Here is a 17,705-nt window from a genome sequence, read left to right on the forward strand (position 1 = left end):
GTATTTGTATTCTTTTGCTTATTTTTTGAAAGTATTTATATTTAATGAACATATTCTTTAACGTTAGCTCAATGTTCAGCCATAAAAACTCTATTTCTATTATTTTATTTACAAGTAAAATAAAAATGATAAAAATATAACACTAGTTCTTAAGTTCCTTATGCTTTACATTTTGAACCCCAAAGTTTACCTTAAATTAATTTAGCTCTACCTTCACCAATATTTAAAATATAAAAAAAGAACCGAATAAATGAGCTTATAAACGAGCTTGTTCGTGAATATAAACGAGCCGAGCATACATCTGTTCGTGTTTGTTTGTTTATTAAAGTTGGGACTATGACCCTTACTATTGCCAAGCTCCAAGACAAGCTTGGATGTTTTCTGAAGCACACCAGACAACAAAGTAGCACCAACCGCAACATAATCAGTGTTCTTGAGCCTGTTCGCCACATCTCTTGCTGCCTCCTCTGCTGTCAAAATTGCCTCATCAGCCGCACACACTGCTACCTTGGTTTTGTCCATCACCGCCCGTCGTTTTCCCCGATAATTGAACCCCTTCGCATCCTAACGCGTCCGCTACGGCTCGAAGTACCGGAATGTTTCCTCGGGTCTTGTTGTTCTAAATGTTACAGGCGTCGAATGAATAAGATGCAAATGCATACAGTTAAACTTTCTTTGGCGTGGAAAAAGAAAGTTACCTCATAAACGATAGGAATTGTTCTATATGAGACAGGAGGATCTGCATCGTCCTTCTTCGGCAGAACTCGAATTGGCTGGCCTGCAAAAATAGCATTCTGCAAACCAAGCGCAAGTCCACACATCAAATCCAAACGAACAAAAATGTAAACTTGAACGTAATTTTTGTTGCGGAAGACGACTATCGGATAGAGCAAAATCGCAACTGATAATTTGAGAAAATAAAAATGAAGATAAAAGAGACACAAAATTTACGTGAAAACCCCCTAAAAATTTAGGGTAAAAACCACGGGCAACGGTAGAAGAATTTCACTATGAGAAAATAGGAATTACAACTTCTCTCGATCTACCAAGGAGAAAACAATGATAATTCTCTCTTGATAAAAAGGAGAAAATAACTCTCAAGAAACTCTCTAAATTCTCTCTAGTATTGGAAGAAAGCTAGAATGCTTTGGGATAGTTTTGAAGCTAAATGAGCTAGGGTATTTATAGTTGAAACTTAAGGACTAATCTTGTAAATACCCTAAAAGTTTAGTGACTAAAGTTTATAATTTGACCATTTAGTTTTCAACCATTGTTACACCTAATTTTGACATTTTATATTTGGTGCGTACCATTGTTGAAAATTTCATTTTTTTTCAACCTTGCTAAATGCACTTTTCGGTGCATGCTTTCAACAATCTCCTACTTGAAGATTTGATTGGTACAATCATATCTTCACACCATTCTTTGTACCTTGTACCATCATGTTGCTTACGTCTCTGACAGGCCACAGGAGGATCGACACCAGGTAAATTTATCAGCATTGATTGCCTTCGTCATGAAATTTGCTATGTTGTCTTTGGTATGGATCTTCTGCATATCTACCGTTCATTCTTCTACTTTTTCACGAATGAAATGGTACTGAACTCGTATGTGCTTTGTCCTTGAATGAAATGCTGGATTCCTTGCTAGATTCAAGGCACTTTGACTATCACAAAATAGAGAGACATACTCTTGATTGTGCCCAAGCTCCTCCAATAACATCTTCAACCATATTGCTTCTTTACTGGCTTGTGTAGCTGCTACATATTATGCTTCTGTTGTGGATGTAGCCACAACTGACTGCAATTTTGAAACCCAGCTTACAGCTCCACCAGTAACTTTAAACACATATCATGTAGTAGATTTGCTTTTATCTAAATCGCTTGCATAGTCAGAATCAACATACCCATTGATTAGTAAGTTTGATCCTCCGTAACATAATGCAACATTTGAGGTCCCTTTGATGTATCTCAGGATCCTCTTTACTGTATTCCAATGCTCTTTGCCTGGATTCTCCATGTAACAACTAACCACTCCCACTGCTTGTGCAATGTTTGGTCTTGTGCATATCATAGCGGACATCAAACTTCCCACTGCTGATGCATACGGTACTCGAGACATCTCCATCATCTCTTCTTCACTGCTAGGACTCATACTGGAGGATAATTTGAAGTTAATAGGAAGAGGGGTAGAAATTGGCTTACAATCTTGCATGTTGAATCGTGACAAGATTTTCTTCAAGTAATTATTTTGTGAAAGCCAAATCTTCCTATTACTTCTGTCTCGATGAATTTGCATCCCTAGAATCTTGTTTGCTGATCCCAAGTCCTTCATTTCAAATTCCCTAGCCAGTTGTGCCTTCAATTCTTCAATATGATCTTTGTTGGGTCCTGCAACCAACATGTCATCTACATACAACAGCAATATAACAAATCGTTATCACCAGACCTCTAGAAATAAGCACAAGGGTCTGCATTAAGTCTGTTGTATCCAAGGCACGTAATGAAGGAATCAAATCTCTTATACCAACACCTCGGCGCATGCTTTAGACCGTACAGAGATTTGTTCAACCTGCAAACTAAGTTCTTCTTTGCTTCTTCTTCAAAACCTTCAGGCTGCAGCATATAAATCTCTTCTTCAAGATTTCCATGAAGAAAACTGTTTTAACATCTAGCTGCTCTAGATGTAAGTTCAATGTAGCACACATTGCCAAAACTACACGAACTGTTGTCAGTCGAACCACAGGAGAAAATATTTCATTGAAATTAATACATTCTTTTTGAGCATATCCTTTGACCACCAGTTTTGCACGATACCTCTCAACTTGATCGTCACTATTTCGCTTGATTTTGAAGACCCATTTGTTACCAATTGGCTTCCTTCCTTGTGGTAGTGACACAAGATCCATGTATTATTTTTATGAAGGGCTTCGATTTCTTCTTGCATCGCCATCATCCACAGTAAAGCATCTGAGCTGTTTATTGCCTCCTGTATGTTGATGGCTCACCGTCATCTGTTAAAAGACAGTATGCAATATTACCTTCTATAACATAATCTGAGTGCCAATTGGGACGTTTCTATACGATCTGATTGACGAGTTGTTGGAGCTTCAGAATTCTCTGGTTCTTGTTCATCTTGTGATTGTTCTGCTTCAGAAGAATCTCCTTGTTCAACCTCATTTTCCACATGTATCTATGTAGTCTCTGACTTTTCAGTGCTATCATCATCTTCTTTTCTTTTGTAGCTTATCTTCTACAAAGATAACATCCCTGCTGATGATCACTTTGCGGGCAGTGGAATCCCACAAGCGATACCCCTTTACTCCATCAGCATACCCCAAGAATTTGTATTTCCTGGATTTTGGATCCAGCTTTGAAATTTCTTGGGAGTTGTACATCACGTACACTATACTTCCAAATACATGGAGGTTTGAATAATCAGTTGGTTTTCCAGTCCACATCTCCATTGGTGTCTTCAGCTCTATTGCAGTTGATGGAGCTCGATTCACCAAATAATAGGCGGTATTGACTGCTTCTGCCCAGAATGATTTTTCTAGGCCTGCATCCCTCAACATTGCTCTTGTTCTTTATAACAAGGTTCTATTCATCCGCTCTGCCACTCCATTTTGTTGAGGAGTGTTCGCCACTGTGAACTGTCTTTTGATGCCTTCTTTCCTACAAAAGTCATCAAATTCTTCGCTTGTGTATTCTTCTCCATTATCTGTTCTGAAACACTTGATCTTATTTCCAGAATCAAGTTCCACCCGCGCTTTGAAGTTTTTGAAAGTTGAAAACACGTCTGACTTCTTCTTGATAGGGTACACCCAACATCTCCTAGAGTAGTCATCAATAAATTAGACAAAGTATTTTGCTCCACCTAGAGATGTAACTGGTGCTTGCAATACGTCAGAGTAAACCAATTCTAGAACATTTTTGCCTCTAGAATTTGATTTGTTGAATTTCAACCGGTGCTGCTTACTTGTTATGCAATGCTCACACAAAGGAAGTGTTACCTTTGCTAAGCCTGGAAGTAGTTTTTGCTCCGCAAGGACTTTCATTTCTTGCTCTGACATGTGTCCAAGTTTATGATGCCATAGCATTGTAGAATTTTGAACTACATGAGGCAACAGAGGCTTCTGCTTCTAGCAATGTCTCTCCCTTCAGTATGTACAAGTTTGCAGCTATCTTTTCACCTTTCAGTACCACAAGCGCTCCACGGAACACCTTCATGATTCCTTTCCGTGTTTCAATCTTGCTTGCATTATTATCCAACAATCCGTAGGATAATAAATTTTTCTTTAGGCCTTTCACGTGTCGCACATATCGAACAACTTTAATTGTTCCATCATACATCTTCAATTTGATGGTTCCTACGCCAATGATCTCTAAGGCATGATCATTGCAACTATACACAGATCCTCCTGAGACAGGTTCATATTGATGGAACCATTCTCTTCTTGAGGTCATATGATATGTTGCTCCTGAATCAATGAGCCATATATCTGCAAATCTTTTTTTCCTTCCACGGTGGTTAACGCTTCACAGCATAGAGCATCTCCATCATCTGAAGTGTTTGCGGTATTACCTTGTGGATTGGAGTTTTTATTTAGACTCCAATAATCCTGCTTCAAATGACCATTCTTTCCATAGTTGTAGCACTTTAAATTCTTCTTGCTCCTCGACTTCGATCTACCATGTTTGTGATTGCTGATTTGGCCACGTTCCGTTGATCTCCCTCTCATCGTTGTCAACGCTTCTTCTTGTTGTAGATTTACTTGTCTGTCTTCCTTGTTCTTGCGCCAATTTTCTTCTTGTAGAACAGCAGCTGCAACATCATCGAAGACTAGACTGGTGACAATACTGTTTGTCAAGTTGATGATAAGTTGATCATACGAATCAGGTAGACTTTGAAGTAGAAGTTCAGCACGTTCTTGTTCTCCTATTGTACATCTTAGGAATGTAAGCTGAGAAAATAAAGTGTTCAGCGTGTTTAAGTGCTCCGTCACTGAAGTAGATTCTGGCATACGAAGAGTATACAATTTCCTCTTAAGGAAAATTTTATTGTGCAACGATGTAGCCTCGTACAATTTGGTGAGATGATCCCATATCTCCTTAGCTGTCTTTTTCTCCTCGATGCTTGGCAATACTTCATCTGCTAATGCTAGATGAAAGTTTCCCATAGCATTTCCGTCCATTTGCTGTCATCTACAAAATCCACCGGCCTTTCACTGATAGCCGCTAGACACCCGTCTTTCCTCAGGATGGCCTTCATCTTTAATTTCCACAATGAGAAATTTCTCCCATTAAACTTTTCAATATCAAATTTCGTTGTCATAACTTCTTTTACGGATAGCTCCCATTATTTCATATCGTGAATAGTTCTCTAGAACCTTCAAAGAATGGGTAATAACTTCTTACTTTCTTATGTTGGAGGATCCACCTTTTGGTGGCAACCACAAAAATAATAAACAGATATTACACACTCTAATCTAGCTCTGATACCAATTGTTGCGGAAGACGGCTATCGGATAGAGCAAAATCGCAACTATAATTTGAGAAAATAAAAATGAAGATAAAAGAGACACAAAATTTACGTGGAAAACCCCTAAAATTTAGGGTAAAAACCACGGGCAACGGTAGAAGAATTTCACTATGAGAAAATAGGAATTACAACTTCTCTCGATCTACCAAGGAGAAAACAATGATAATTCTCTCTTGATAAAAAGGAGAAAATAACTCTCAAGAAACTCTCTAAATTCTCTCTAGTATTGGAAGAAAGCTAGAATGCTTTGGGATGGTTTTGAAACTAAATGACCTAGGGTATTTATAGTTGAAACTTAAGGACTAATCTTGTAAATACCCTAAAAGTTTAGCGACTAAAGTTTGTAATTTTCCCATTTAGTTTTCAACCATTGTTGCACCTAATTTTGACATTTTATATTTGGTGCCTACCATTGTTAAAAATTTTTTTTTTCAACCTTGCTAAATGCACTTTCGATGCATGCTTTCAACAATTTTTTTCTTCTTCTTACATTAAGGAGAAGAGCTGCTTGATAAGCACATGGCTGCCTAAAAGATACCAGAGCTGACTGTGATTGATCTCTATTCGCACTGCTCAAAAAGACCAAAATGAAAGGGAAAAAATAGATGAAGCAATTAAATAAGGTGTAGAAGTTTGAATTAGTTACCCCATAAGCTTGATTTTCTCGATAAGGCCACAGTTAGAGAAATATGCATTGAGGTCTCCGAGAGTGGTTGTAGAAGAAAGGTTGAGGACCAGAACAGTTAAGTCAGGATTATGCATTTTTGGTTTCAGTTTATGGCTATGATTGTTGTGATCATGTTAATATCTTTTTTCTTTTTGCCAACAAAAACCTAATTAAAAGGACAGAATCCAGTTCTAATTCCAGTGAGAAGATAAAATTGAATAAAACACGAAGTTATTCTCCTCTCATAAAGCTTAAAACCTGGATTAAGCACGTGATTATTCCAAAGGGCACTAAGTGTGATCTGAGTTAAGATTATATTGTTTAATTTGAAGACAATTACTTTTGAGTTAGACACTGTCGAGGTTGTAGACCTTTATTGTAATTTTAGATATTTTCTCCTTTAAATAAAATTATCTGTTTCTATATAAAAAGTTGATTACATTTAAAGATAATATATAATTCTTAAATTATGTTATTAACCTAATTAATAATTTAAAATTTTATAGTCGCTTATGTAAATATATAAGAAGCACCTATATATGTTACATCATCTCCCATGTACAGCAAATTCAAATAGAATGGTTATTTCTTTCCGATTATGTTAACCAAATATTGAAACGAGAACATCACTAATAACTTAACAACTCGAAAAATATCATCCAACAATCAGCAGTTTACCAGTTTGCATGCAAATTGTTCAGGCTTAGCTGCTGCTCGTTGGAGCACCCCAAGTTCATTATGTTTCCTTCATAGCTTCTTTCGGTATCCACATTCTGATCCCCTGTTGGCTCCACACCTAAGAAATCAACAGTCGTTTTCCCGCCGCCTTCCATGTACATTTCTCCGAACAGATTCGAACATTTCCCATTCTCTGCATGTAGAATATGGGTATGGAACAAGGCAGTCGGAGCAAGAGTATTGCGAGATATCAGCACATTGGTGCTGGCGCCATTTGTTTCTATGTTACTACCAACCATGGAAGAACCGTCTTGGACCGACATGGTTGAGGTGATGTGACCAGTAGAATATCCGGTAAAACCTCGGAGTAGTATCGGGGCGATTGCAGTATCACTGATCTTAGCACCCATTTCTGCAGCTTTCTGTAACAAGGCAGTCGCGGATGTATATGCGGACCCTATTGCAATAGTAGAAGCCAGGGATGTTCCTGCGTTGAACTTTTGATTTAAATTGTTGCTGAACATGTTCATGTTCTCATTCGAAATCGACAGGTTCGTCTTCGTGTTGGCATTGGAGTATGAATCAGAACTAGGCATCATATCTTGTGGCAAAATTCCTCCGGTGGTAGCATGGTTACGGTTCACCTTGTAAGTTTCCTCTGTCAATGCATCACAGAAAGCTCTATGCGTGACGAAGCTGTCCTTCCTGTAAAAAAATGGATTGAAAAAAAAAATACAACTCCCTCAGATCACTTACAGAGTAATATGCTACATACCTTGAAAAAATCGTGCCACAATCGCAATGATACTCGCGGGTGCCACAGATCTTCGCGTGTGCCTTCCAGTCTGATTGAACAGCATATCGTTTAGAGCACTTATCACACTTCCATTTCTTCTCTCCATGCTTCCTGCAGAAATGCTTCTTAATGCCAGTCAAGTCGCCTAGAGCCCGGCTCGGATTATGATGAACACAATTCGGCTCAGGACATACATAAACCCTTTTCTTCACCACCTCAGTATTTGTTCTTTGCTTTAACTTCCAAGGCAAGTTATGTCCCCTCCTATGCAGCTGAAGGTTCTGGTCTCGTTGAAATCCTTTATGACAGACTTCACATATGTACCTGTTGGTTGCCATTAGAGTCCTCGGCGACAGGGCTACCACCTCCGCATCAGGATCTGAAAATTTTCCAAAAACCGAATATTGACTCAGTCATTATAGTTCCCGGAAGTATCTGAATAAAAGATAAAGATAGGGCATGCATGCTTGCCTGGATTCCCCGGAAGATTTCGTTTCCTCTTCGAATTTGCGGGGATAGAATGTTCAAGTGGATTTGGACTCTCGTTAGACGACTGTGAGATGACAGTTGTGTGATGTTCATCTTCTCCAAAATTCTGCACAAAGTTTGACATGTTTAGCTGACCTTGACACTGATGAATGCTAACAGGCAGCTGATAATATATGGTCAGATAAGGTAGCAGACAAACAGAAGAAATTTCCATACCAACCACGATTAAAAACCATGGTCCATGTATTCAAAATTAATCCAGAATTAGAATTCTTTGATAGCAACACCATTCCATCAAATAATATCTGTAAACGTCACCTATCAATAAAATATACATCCAAAGTTGGGTGTGTTTGTCGTGTGTGTGACAAGTAGGTGAACTTGTAGAACTGAAGCATTAATAGCCTACTAGCCACTGTTTGTCTGCATTTTAACTGGATTTTTGCAGGTGAAGCCATTACCAAAGGAGAAATGTCCAAATAAAGAGACAAAGTTTTGCCTTCTGTTGGAACTTATTAAGATGATATCTTGCATGTAATATTAATTATCTACCTGCTTCGATGATGATCCTTCAAGCAACAAAACTGGCATGTTTGTGTTTGTCATTCTTGATTGTTGCAATTTCATTGGACATATATATCCATGGATTGAGGTTTCATGATTTCGGATTTAACAATGTTATTACAGTATGAGACGCCAGCACATTAGCCGGAAAGATTATTTTATTTATTTATTTTAAGTTACAATTATAATTATAAACAACATTTGGTAGTTATTAAATTAACCGCAAAGGGCTAGAACCAACACATGAAAGGTATTAACAAAGTAAAAACACCTAGGAGAACCCCATTGGTAGTTATTTGGTACTATCCGATCTGAATTAATCGATTAACAGATCAGATATTGGGTTAAACCAAAAATTAATTAATTAATCTGGTGAAAGGGTTTAATGTTTGCGGTCCTGAAGGCGAGCCACTTTTCTGAGGAAACACTTGTCCAAGAACTTATGGCAGAAGCACTAGCTTGATCAGGGTTGTCAAGCTCTGATATAGACTCCCTCTTCGTCTTGGTTATCACCACATTAGGGTGATGCCTTAACTGCTGCTTTGCCGTGTGAATCCCGATCATTATCGCCACCGAAACAAATCCCATCACGATATAAATCGGCATATAGTCCCAATGCCTGCACAACATGTCCACCATGTCCCTAGTGATTCAAAAAAACAAAACCAAAAATCCTGATTCTTAAACTCGTGATCAAAATTTAAACTAACTTGATGTCAGGGCGATGACTTGAAGCCGCTTTCTGAGATGTCAACGACGACGAGGCAAAGGATCTGTTTGAACTCATTCCCAAGGTGATCATTGATTTCCAGTAACCCTGCAACACCATTCATTTTTATCATATCATGTCGACCAAAATGAACAAAAGGAGGGCAATTTTAGAAGCATATATACCGTTGCTCTAAAAGCCATTTCATCCAATGTGAAGTGAAGCAAGTGGCTGATAGAAACGAAGCTTGATTGCCAACGCCTGGATCAGGTTTAAATAAAAGCAATGTGAGAAGGATTGGGAATGGAATTATGGAAACTAATTAAGAAGATTAAAAGGACACGTTGAAGGCATACATGATTTGTAGGAGTTGGAAATTTGGAGGTGCGTTAGATAATATTCTCATTGATTTTCTTTTTCTTCTGTCTCCGTTTATGGCTGAAATGTTAATTAATAAAGCTTGGAGCGTTTCCCAATTGTATTAGACCTCAGCCATCCATTATTTCGGTACTCTTGTCCTTCATTTCGTCTTGTATAATTTAACTTGAAAGATACATATGTGATTGCGGTAAGATATTTTGATTTTTACGTTGTTTTTCTTCAAATAATAATATCAATAACAATTTATCATCCTTTGAAATTAAGATAAAATAAATAATAGAAATATGTGAGGATAATTTATAATTTTTTTCTTTAAATTATATTATCTTAAATATTACTATCTTATAAAAATTATTTATTTATTATTTTATTTTAAAATATCGGGTTAATATAACATTTTAGATTTACAAACAAAAAAGGCCATTTTATCTGGCCTCGCACAACTTTGACCTAAAAGGCATGACGTGAACCACAAGAAGGGGCTTGGAAGCAGGACCATTTCCTCCCAAATTGGACTCAAATCTAACAACAACCCAAGAAACCGGTACTTAGTTACCATCAAAATCATTAAAATAAACAAAGTCATTACAACAAAATCCCAAAACTAAACCCACACGTTCTTTTTAAAAACATAAGACAGAAGTTTAGTTGCAGATCATTTGTTAACTATGGTAGCTATTAAAAGAAGTAAACCGATGATGATGAAGATGAACCCAAATCAAATCCCTCAGTTACCGTATCAGGAACCGAAGTCATGTGCTGCATAAACTCGTAAGAGTTAAAGCCGAAATATGGCTCACTCACTCCCCAGTCAAACCCGAGAAGGCCCGAGTCGCTCCACGCACCATAAGTGTAACTCATATCTGAATCAGCAACTTCAGATGCGTAACAAGTAGAAGAGACATCGGGGGGGAAAGGTGGCAGCTCACAGTCATCGTTGAACTGTTGAGAACCACCGTTTCCGGTATCCATGACCCCAGTAATGGGCTTATAAGACACTAATGTATCGCTACTCTCTTGGTTCCATCCGTTTCCGGCTGGGAAGTGGCAGGCATTGAAAGGGTCTTGAGTGAAGAAAAGCTGGTTCTGGTTAGTATCCATTTGTTGGTTAAAAGGAAGATCAATGGGGAAAATGGATGACATGTTGCTGTGTTTCATCAGGGGAAATTATGGAGGTGACCGATGAGCCGATCGGCATATCGGAATAAACGAAGTTGGTTCGAACCTTGGAGCCACGCATGGAGCGAGCGGCACGGTCGTAGGCTAAGGACGCTTCCTCGGCAGTGTCGAACGTGCCGAGCCAATGCCTTTCTTTCGTGGAAGGGTCTCTTATCTCCGCTGCGTATCTGCCCCATGGCCTCCTCCTTACTCCCAAGAATCGTATCTCTTGTTGCTGTTGGTGCTGCTGAGGTTTGCTTTTGCCTTCTTTTGGCTTTAGAAGAAGAAGAGTTGGTTTTTGAGCTGTTGAAATCCATGAAGACAAAAGAAATAAATATATACCTTTGTTGCTTCTACTGCCTTTCTTGTTCTTGGGAATGGAATAGAGCAATAAGAATAGCTTTGTGATTTTTAAGGAAGAGAGAGCTTGTTGGGACTTGTTTATCAGCCATTTGCATATGTGTTTAAGTAGGGGGGAAATTTAGTTCTTCTGATCCGAGATTATGAGTGAGCAAAGAACAATCTCTCCCATGCTAGCATCATGATCGTAGTGTGGGGCCTTGCTTCTGAGTGGACCTCGTAAACTCCCATGAGCACAGTTGCCCTTCATTATGAATCACTCAATACAAAAGGCACTTCTCTAGTATTTGTGATGATATGCATAATGTTTGAGAACTACATCTCTGATACTGTTTCTAATGAGGTGCTTGCACCCAAGAGCATCCCGTTTGGTTAAGATTAGAGATTCTACTGTCAGATATATTTTTAACTAATGATGGAATTGACAATGATCATGTGAAAGATTAGAGATTATAACTAATTGAAGAGAATAATTACATTATTTTCAAATGAGTTCTGAAATATCTTAAGAAAACTTCGGAGGTCTTCAAGCTCTTATGCGGAGGAATAACAAGGAAATATAATTTCAGAAGAGATACAACAATCTATAATCATGGGTTTGATCAGTGCAACTCATCATTCATCTACCTGGAGTTCAATCATATCCATTGGACCATGAGTTTGAGCATTTTGATGATTTCTCCTGCAGGAAGTGCAATCATGGGCTCATCACCGGCTTAATATAATCCCCATGATTGACAAGTGCTGCTTGAATCAACTTTCTAGCAAATTTTCATTGACTTCCGATCATCAAAGTCTAAACTATAATAGGAGCGTGGCTGTGATCAAAATTCAAATATCATTCTCATGGCTAATAGCGGATAACTAAATTTAAGAATGAATATACATATATATTAATAATAAGTATTTTTTATATAAAATTAACATAAAAAAATTTTAGAGTAAACTTCGTCAATAAAATAAATAATTGTTACAGAGAATTTGAATTTTGAAATAAATACGTATCTACCTCTGCATAAGCATAAATCCACCAATACTCATGACTTATACTATCATTTTGTTTATCACTTTATTCAAAATTCTGTTTAACTGCACCATTAACTTCATTCAAGAAAGGTTTAAAAGCCGCAGCACCATATCAATATGACCACAATCCAAATATCATTCACTTGTCAGAGCTCATCATTTCCACATGTATAATATCACCCATCTTTTCATCTTTCAGTCAAGTAATACGAGTCTCAAAAGCTTTGTCTTCCGTCAAAATACGAAACAATCTACAGAGAACATACTTATATATTACATGTAGTCCTCTAAACACATAGAAAAGGTCATGCTGCCCTACGACTAACGCAACCGAGCCTTTTCACAACTAAATAAAATAACCCCAATATCATATAATTTCAGCCATGTGCATCCCAAATATAATGATACCTTCCACACTCTCTCTCAGCTTTTTTTATACCTAAAATGTGTGTGTTTTTCTTCTTGATATTTTTGCTTTTCAAGCATCGACATTACCATGTATATGAACACATTCAAATGAAATGAGGGGGGGGGGAGGCATGTGGGAAGGACACATAGGGCATGCTTTTTTCAACAAAACAATTCACTAGGAAGACCTATCTATTTGCTAAGTACTTAATCAACATTAGCAGCATGCTTCGACCTAATTGGACCCACGTAAAATATTATATAGACTCTACGAGTATTTTTCTTAATATAATAACATTATACTGTTTTAGCCAAAGTATGCTCGTTACAAATCAACATATTTGATTATGATAACAAGTCAAAAGAAATATAACATCATGAAAAGTGTTGTTATTGATGTCACACCAACCATTTACGTACCATTCCTATTGAATTTTGGAATGTTTTTTAATTATGACGTGGAATTAATTTATCTGACAACGCATTATGATATGTATTATTATTGAACTATACATAAATTACACATTACTTGTGGAATTAATTTATCGGACTCATATGGACACACAATTTTACCTCAAGAAATAATCTGAACTAAGTAAACAGACTTGACTCGTATGATGTATTTTCAAATAGGCAAAAAAACTACGTATCCCGAGTTTGGACCCTCGTTATAGTCTTTATCCTTTGCAGTACTTGGCACGATTCGATTCCAATATACTTGCCACCAAAGTCGCACACTGTTAGGTCAAAATTCTGCAAAGACTTTTGAGGAGAGACATTGAATATTTTATGACAAGGGGCGCCAAATTTAACGTGAAAATGCCTTGGGATTTGGGGATAGAGCATGCATGCACTATCTTCTCACCATCTAATAATTGCCACTTTGTTCATTTGTCGTCCATTTTCCAATTTAACCTCTTTAATTAATACGGTCTTCCCTCACTTAACTTCTTGGTTTCCGGAGCCCATTAGCCCCATTATTTTGTCTCTATATGTTGATTTGTTTAACACTAATTGGATTTATATTATGTTTCCTATTCCTACTTGAATTAAAGTTAAATCCTCATACCTAATCTAAGCTAACTTTGAGACTAAAAGGAGTTGGATTATTAATTGTAGAATAGACAAATTATTTTTTAAAAAAAGTTGCAAGTTTAACAATAATTGTAATTATATATAATATATCTAAACAACTATATTCAGAATATATTTAATTAAAATATATTTTGATCTAAATTAAAATAAATCTATATATGATATGCACTTAATTAGATTTAATCTGTCTTGCAAAGGATCTATTCATAAGATGAGACTCGAATTTAAGATCTCGAAATTTCTAATATACAAATCACAGTTTATGTCCATATTGTGTTAATCTCTTAAATCGAGGTAATTATACTTAAACACATTTAAACTTATTACTTTTAAATGATATGATAACCACAGTTTCAATTGATCTAATAAATTAATATTTATAATAGATTCTTAATGTTAGAGAATTAAAAAATCATTCTCAAGATGATTTTGCAAAAATAAATAGGATAATGTTTTATGTACATTTGGTTGGTTGGTCAAGCTGCTCGTCTTTATTCTCTTATATTTTTTAGGTCATGAGTTTTAGACCTACTAAGAGTATCACGATCATTCTCTTAAAATTCTCACTACAACAAAATAGATCTATAGCAGCATTATTAGCGGCGTTTTGATAATAAATGCCACTAACTTTATACATATAACGGCGTTTATAGCCAAAACGCCACAAAATAATAATATTTGCTGCGTTTTTAGATAAACGCCGCTACAAACTCATATTTTAGTGGTGTTCTTGAGAAGTTTATAAATAATAATAGTAATAATACTAATGCTTTGTGTATTTATCGAATTGTGTGATTATTCAAAGATTGATGACTGAAATTAGTTGCATTGACTGAGAATACTATAATTTTCCTTAAAAGAACAAGCAGAGTCATGGCTTAGGGTTATATATATATATTCCCTTGAGTGCAAAGGCTCGGTGTGTATCCATGTTCTAGAGATGTGAAGATACCGTAGCCACTAGCTTATGGGGTATATCCCTCCCTTTAGCACAAGTAAACTGAAAACAAAAGCTACACCTTTTAGGGATTTTGATACTTTTATAATTTTTTAAATAATAATTTAAAAAATAGGAAAAGATAGAAAATTTTAATCAATGATCTCACGCATTTGGGGATTTTGTTGGTTATTCTTATAAACCTTTAATTTCCGTGATACATGTTAAAATCCATTGAAATGTCATCTGCAATGTGGTTTAATTTAAATTTTAAATAGTGGGTAGATTTTGTTGGGTATACTAAGACCATTAATTCATATTATCATTATCGAGACACGAGCTGTTTATGGTTGAATAAAATCTAGGGTAAACTATTTATTTAGTCATTTAATTATTATTATTATTATTATTATTATTATTATTATTATTATTTTATTTTTGTAATTAAATTGTTAAAATTTTCATTTTATTATATTTTTTTGTCACCGACCATTAAAAAGATATAATAAATAATGGTGCGGTTGGTGGTATTTTATTTTTATTTTCTAAAATACAAATTTACGTTGATTTGACGAGATAATGAAGATGATAAAGCGTTTGGTGCCTAAATTAATAGAATTGATAAATATAAATACAAATAATTTAATTTGTTAAATTATTTTAAAGTATAATCAAATTGATAAAATATATAAGGTTTGATAATTATATATATTCTTATATAATATTGTTCCATCATTTATGTTCTCTTTCTAACTGATGATCAAAATAGAATTAAACGAAAAAACTTATGACTAAATGAAAGTTTTAATAGTTGAGTGATTAAAATGAAAATATTTGTAGTAGTCGGATGACTAAATATGTCGTTTTTCCTATAATATATTTAGATACTAATGGATTTCTATTTGGTTCTAAATGCAAATAGCTTTAATTGGCTTCTTATGACTTTAAGGTCCAATTGCGGACAAGTCCCTGTTTATTGGGCTTTGAAATCTATTTTTGCCTCATATGTAATTCCAACCTTCTTGAATATTGGCCCATCAATCATCCACCAAGTTGTTTAAAGGACGGTCGAACTCGCTTGGTTTTGTAAGTATACGTGACTAGGGTTATAAACGACTCTAGCCAAATTTGAGTATTATTGAGCTTTAATTGATTTAAAAAGTTTTAAAATATAATAGACTCTATTCAAAAACTCGAAAACTTAAAATTGTTAAGATTGACTCGAACTTGAAATAAAAAATTTAAACTCGACACAAAAGCTTGCGAGCCTAAAAATTTCAAGTTCCATTCGAAAGGAAAAAATGAAGCACGACTTAAGTTCGCAAAAACTTGAACTCGAAACATTCTTAAACTTAGCTCGATTGAAGTTCAAACTTAAACCTTAATTACATGAAAGCCTTATATATTATATATATTTTTAAAAACCAACAACATATAAAATGACAATATTATTAATAATTTACTTTAAAAAATTTAAAAATTTAAAAAATTATTTTTTTGAGTTACTCACGAGGTTTTCGAGTTAGGTATTAAGTAGCTCGTTTCAGCTCGTTAATAATTTGAGTCATGTCCGAGTTCGAATCGAGTCCATTCAATTTGAGTATTAATCAAATTTTAATTAAATCGATCTCAAACAATTCACGATTTGTCTCGTCTCATTTACGTCGTTATATATACCATCATTCTCGCACCAATCTCTACCCACAACTGAAGAATACCTAGTGATATCACATGTAGCATTCAAGTATCAGTAGCTTATTCTTTATATTTATTTATGTTCAAATAATTTTCCGCCGCCCCACATGCACGATCATGGTACTAACATGTGCTCTTCCCCCCCCCCCTCTTGCTAAGAGAATTAAATAAATTGAAGAAGTCAAATATAATTATGATTAAGTAACAGTTAACGGGAAATCAATCAAAGATGAAAGACGAGCAAAAAGTTGACTAATCTTGGCGGTCTAAGTACACGATCATTGAATGCCATCTGATGGAAAATGATATCCGTTTTGCTGCACCCCCTATCCATAATATATTCACAATTATACAGTGTTGTTGAATCATTTCAATTGGTTTCAACTCTCAAGCTCTCATATCAAAGAAGCAAAGGTTTTTTAAATTTGTTTTTGGATCAACAATGACATAAAAGAGTGCATGAGCTCCCCTCCTTTGCTCCTGCTGTCCCCTCCACAGGGCACCAATTTTGTTTTCAACCTTTCGACATCAAAATCTCTGAAACAAGTATCTAGCAAATCCCGACATGTATGTCTTAAACACACTGATTCCGTATTATAATATTGTTTTTAACTCAATTTTCTTCTTCTCTTCTGTACTCCTTACCCAACAAATTAATAAGGATTTGTGCTTGGATACTGCCTAATCTTGTAGCTCTGGTGAATCCTCATGCATATACCCCCTTTATCCAGGAAGAAGGTCTGTAGAAACAATGACTCATAATATAACAATCTTTAACGTTGCATGCTTATTATAGTAGTACCGGGTGTGTCTTGGATCCTTCAAAACCCGGGTGTCAGATGCAATAAAACACTTGTTTGACCCGAGATTTACTTCACAAATCCAGTGGGAGAGTTCGTGGTTTAGATATAAAAAAAAGATATTGGTCCCACTGCTGGGTTTGCCATCATAAATTTGATGGTTCCAGGTAGGGTCACTGACAAGACACATGATTCACAACCCATATCCTTTATTTCTAAGGTAAGGGGTTGAACCATCTCTTAACAGAATTTGTTTCTCAAGAGAGCCACTGATAAATGGGGTGCACAACTGAACATGTCATGCAACAACACAAACTCACCCTCGCTCGATGTAATTTCCAATTTCTTGTGGTCATGACTTTGTAAGAAATGTACATTATTTATGGAGAAATAAACATCTT

At 35.8% G+C, this 17,705-nt stretch overlaps 2 protein-coding genes and 1 pseudogene across 2 annotated transcripts; all 3 read right to left on the reverse strand.

The window, feature by feature from the left end:
* Positions 1-329: 329 nt before the first annotated feature.
* On the reverse strand, positions 330-6,233 carry LOC120215172. The gene is made up of 4 exons (XM_039212908.1): positions 6,188-6,233; positions 6,032-6,110; positions 699-794; positions 330-619 (listed from the first exon to the last, which is right to left on the reverse strand). Exons 1-4 carry the CDS (start codon positions 6,190-6,192, stop codon positions 488-490), a joined length of 312 nt encoding a protein of 103 aa, XP_039068839.1. The 5' UTR covers positions 6,193-6,233; the 3' UTR covers positions 330-487.
* A 649-nt stretch (positions 6,234-6,882) lies between these two features.
* On the reverse strand, positions 6,883-8,777 carry LOC120215098 (protein indeterminate-domain 12-like). Its single transcript, XM_039212872.1, has 4 exons — positions 8,724-8,777; positions 8,206-8,334; positions 7,662-8,065; positions 6,883-7,591 (listed from the first exon to the last, which is right to left on the reverse strand). Exons 1-4 carry the CDS (start codon positions 8,775-8,777, stop codon positions 6,883-6,885), a joined length of 1,296 nt encoding a protein of 431 aa, XP_039068803.1.
* A 1,726-nt stretch (positions 8,778-10,503) lies between these two features.
* Positions 10,504-11,300, reverse strand: LOC120215099 (annotated as a pseudogene).
* Between the last annotated feature and the right edge of the window lie 6,405 nt (positions 11,301-17,705).

Source organism: Hibiscus syriacus, unplaced genomic scaffold (genome assembly GCF_006381635.1).
Source record: "Hibiscus syriacus cultivar Baekdansim isolate YM2019G1 unplaced genomic scaffold, ASM638163v2 tig00110114_pilon, whole genome shotgun sequence".
NCBI lineage: Eukaryota > Viridiplantae > Streptophyta > Magnoliopsida > Malvales > Malvaceae > Hibiscus > Hibiscus syriacus.

Bases quoted from the DNA above. Each gene is read 5' to 3' on its own strand.
- LOC120215172 (XM_039212908.1), bottom strand. The intron at 795-6,031 runs GTAAGAAGAAGA...CTTGGTTTGCAG, and splicing joins AAGCAGCTCTTCTCCTTAAT to AATGCTATTTTTGCAGGCCA. The intron at 620-698 runs GTAACTTTCTTT...TGTAACATTTAG, and splicing joins CAATTCCTATCGTTTATGAG to AACAACAAGACCCGAGGAAA.
- LOC120215098 (XM_039212872.1), bottom strand. From the start codon at position 8,777: ATGACAAACACAAACATGCCAGTTTTGTTGCTTGAAGGATCATCATCG. The intron at 8,066-8,205 runs CATTCTATCCCC...TTTGGAAAATTT, and splicing joins AGAGTCCAAATCCACTTGAA to TCAGATCCTGATGCGGAGGT. The intron at 7,592-7,661 runs GTATGTAGCATA...ATTTTTTTACAG, and splicing joins TGTGGCACGATTTTTTCAAG to GAAGGACAGCTTCGTCACGC.